This window comes from Microtus oregoni, unplaced genomic scaffold (assembly GCF_018167655.1).
Source record: "Microtus oregoni isolate MIOR12 unplaced genomic scaffold, Mior012 000045F_ref0000178, whole genome shotgun sequence".
NCBI lineage: Eukaryota > Metazoa > Chordata > Mammalia > Rodentia > Cricetidae > Microtus > Microtus oregoni.
The window spans coordinates 9,286,325-9,290,342 of NW_024543219.1; the positions used below are offsets into that span (position 1 = coordinate 9,286,325).

At 37.3% G+C, this 4,018-nt stretch overlaps 1 gene segment (V, D, J or C); it reads right to left on the reverse strand.

The window, feature by feature from the left end:
* Positions 1-1,944: 1,944 nt before the first annotated feature.
* On the reverse strand, positions 1,945-2,689 carry LOC121434919. The segment is given in 2 exon segments: positions 1,945-2,462; positions 2,638-2,689. Coding segments are annotated over 2 exon segments (570 nt in total).
* Positions 2,690-4,018: the final 1,329 nt, after the last annotated feature.

Below are 4,018 nucleotides of genomic sequence, written 5' to 3' on the forward strand. Positions count from 1 at the left end.
GACCTGACTTTGAAGAAGTTGAACAAGCTGAAGAAGGACAAGTAAAATTTGAAAATCAGCTAAACACCAAGGTAATGGAACTGGAAAATGAACTGGAGATGGTTCATCATGATGATGGGATACTTGGTTTATACATGAAAAATTTCACCATCTTGAAAACCAGTCAGAATAAAATGATAGACAATTAAAGAATGTGGAAAAGTGTTGGATAAAGAAAGCTAATGATCAATTGGCTCTTTGACTGGAGAGGCAGAAAATGGAAACAGCAAATTCAAAAGAGAATGAACACTTTAATAGATTCACAAAAGGGATCATTTTAATCAGGAAGAGAAGACAGCAACAACTGAACATGGTTGCCTTAAAAGAACTGTGAACTTATCTGGATGGGATTCAGACCTTACCAGAAGCTAATGAGAAAATTGAAGTTCAGAAGCAACAGATAAGTAAAAAAAATCTTGAAAGTTCAGTGCAGGAAACGGAGATGATGATTGACTACAACAGGGTGAAATCTGTTGTGCAATCAACAGATACTACTGTTGACCAGATTTAGAAGAGAGGATGGCCATTGGCAATTCAAGTGCAAGAGCTCACAGACCTTCTAACAGCATGGGATAAAGTCAGGAATAACTGCGGGTGCTTTTCTCAATTGCTACAACAATTCTGCATTTTATATTTTGATTTAACTTAAATTTTGAATTTGATTTTAAGAATTTGCAGCAGAAAATGAAGTTTATATTCTTTTTAAAAGTTTCTTGTATGTCTTATCCAGAAAGCTCATGAAACTACTTTTCATAGCCCTCAAGCTCATTTCTTTATTAAACAAGCACTTTCACGTCAAGATTAATCAGGAATGAGATTAGGAAAAAGATCTGTCAAGACCAGTTAGAATGCCTTTTCAGAGCACTCTCTTTCTGGCCCTGATTGCTACATTCCAATCTCAAGTAATTTTGTACCATCCACTATCAAGAAGCTAGGATTATGATAGTTGCTGTTTGTGAAATCTCTAAAATGATTGATATAGTAATTTTTATTTTAGAAACTTGTCTCTTCTAGTGCTACCACTTCTAACCATGCTCAGATAAATCTTATTAACAATTAGGAATTATTTAAGCTCATATAATCAATATTTGAAACAAATGTGGTTGCAATGGGCATGGAAGAGAGTGAATCACAAGTGGGTCATAATTAATTTGTGAAACTCTAGAAAGAAAATGTTTTATCCAGCCCAGTAACTGTTGTAACCACTCACCTGTTGTTTCCATGTGAGAACAGCAATGGACAGACAGTTGGGGAATGAATAAGCATGGCTGCTTTCCAGTTCCTTACAGAGACAAGTGACAGGCAAGAGTTTTTCATCTGTGGAATATAAGCTGCCAACCCTTGGCAATCAGCAGTGTTTGGATCACATTTAATTATTGTGTAATGAATTCATCCCCTATTGAGGGTCACTTAGTAGTTTTCCAGTTTTCCTTTTGAAAGCAGTGTCTTAATAAGAAGTATTGCATGAATATTACATTGCAGATGTATAAATATTTTGTAGAATCAACTGCTGCAAGTATTATTGCAATACAAATTGCAAATATATCACTCTAATTCACCATTTATCTTTTGCCTGTCATAATTTTTATGTGAAACATTTGTTTTCTATGCATAGCTAAAGGGATAATATTTTTAAAATATGAAGACACTGTTAAAATCATATCATAATGTAATTATAATATTTGTTTGTCTTGCCTTTGTACAACTTAATTTATTAGATCTTCAAAATTAATTTTTCTCAATTTCATATTGAGCAGATTAGCTTAAAGTGTTGTTTTGTGCTCTCTAAACACAGTATGGAAACAGTCGTTCTCAGTTCCCAATTCTGGGAAAAGATCAAGATGATTCTGGAGTGTTTATATTTTGTGATACTAGCACAAGCATTTGATAAAGTGTAGATTTTAGTCACGAGGCTGATGTTTCTGAGCTTTTATCCTTCAAGTCAGTATCACCACGTTCGGAGTCTAAGTGTGGACTTCTGCAGTGGTAATTTTCTGTTTCCTCACTCCTTCTTTGCAAATGGTGGGGATCTGATAAAGCCTCCACTGTGAAAAGCCTCCTGTAGAGTCTGTCCATGTCACGGCTGTAGCTGCATGAACAGCTGCAATTTGGGGCCAGGCTACAGGCTTGATGGAAGCACTGTGCCTCTGCTGCACAGAAGTAGGTGCCTGAGTCCCCCAGCTGGGCATCCCTGATGTGCAGGGTGCTGTACCGCTCCTTGGAGTCAAATGTAGACTTTAACCTCCCCTTTGTCTTTGTTCCTGGAGCCTGGTAAAAAAGATTGATGAAGCTGCCCCTGGGATTCTGCTGTAACCACTGCAAACTCATGATGGTGGTAGAAAAATTGCATGACAGATCAGAACTGGTTCCCTCGTAGAGTTTCAGAACTGAAGGACTCTGCTGCACCTCAACTCCTTGCACCCCTGCTTGGAAACAGAAAAGCAAACCAGAGTCAATGAAGGGTTTTCACCTACACCTGTCAAACATCCCAGGAAACAACATGAGGATGACTGCACAGGGGCTTTGGATTGACTCAATCCCCCTCTACCACTGACATCTCTGCAGAATCCCTAAAGCAATTAGGTGAACATAACTCACAGCAAATGTGCACCCAAAAAACCCCCAGCAAAGCTCCCAATTTCCTCTCCATGGTCCCTGTTCAGTTGCTGATGTTGTCTTCTCCAGCTATGAGGATGGCAAGTCTTGTGCTCAGAAATACTTGTGCTTACACACAAGATTCTCTTCTAATCACGGAGGATTCTCTTTCATAGGAACTAGAAACCCCACCCACTTTCACCACATGTCTCTGTAACACAATTGCTCCACAACTGTGGAGGACACAGATGGAGAGCCCAGGACACTGTATTCCTAATGTAACTCTTCTTATGAGGAGAGTTTGGGGAGGAAATATGAGAAAGTTGAATTCGTAAGTGCAGAACACTGGTATGAATACTAATGGCTCCAGTGGTTAGATGAGCCTCACTTTCTGTCTTGAAATTTTTTTCATGCAGTATATTCTGATCATTGTCACATCTCCTCCATCATCTCCAAGGACCTCCACAATTTCTCTCCCACCCAACTCCATTCTTTCTTTTTCTTTTTGTTTAGAAATCAAACAGAGGAAAAGAAATAAAACCCAAACAAAGCAGAACTTAAAAAAATAACAAAGAAGAAACTCACATATAAAACCTCATAAAAGCACAAAATACATACAAACACAGACAAAAGACCAGTTAAGACCAAAAAATGCTCAAACTAAGTAGTGTCTTTGAATTCCTTTGGTATTGGCCATTTACTGCTGTGTTGATAACAGACCCAAAAAGAAAGTCCTGGCAGGTCTCTTAAATTACCCTATTTGACAAATCAGCATGCAGTGCACTATACAGAATAAAAGGAATGTCATGCAAATAAATCATCATGTACATAGAAAACGTTCCAACACAGTTGTGGGCTATAAGAAAAACAAGACATGCTCCGCCCCTGTTTCCACCCTGATTCATTTTCCATCTCTTGGCTTCTGCCCAGCTCTTCCACTGTGCTGCACAGGAGAACACTGCTGATTCAGATCAGGCTATGAATGCCAGCTCCAACAGTGAGGCCCTGCCCTCCTATTCTTTCATAAAAAGTTTTTCTTCTTGGGTACTTATTTTTCTTCATATATATGTATATATATATATATATATATATATATATATATATATATATATATGTGTGTGTGTGTGTGTGTATGTATATATATATATAATGAGTGTGTGTGCATGTGTGTGAATTATGCATATATATCAGATATGATATAAAGGGGATTGGAACAATTTCTATTTCTTTGAATTTAGGAAATTTTAAACTTAAAAACAAAAAAAAAATAAACAAGAAAGTAGTGGAGATGTTATCTCTGGAGAATTCAGCCTTATAATGCCCAGTGAGAATCTACTTTGCTTACATGTGTCAAAGATTTTTTCTCTCTTTTATTTGTTTTTAT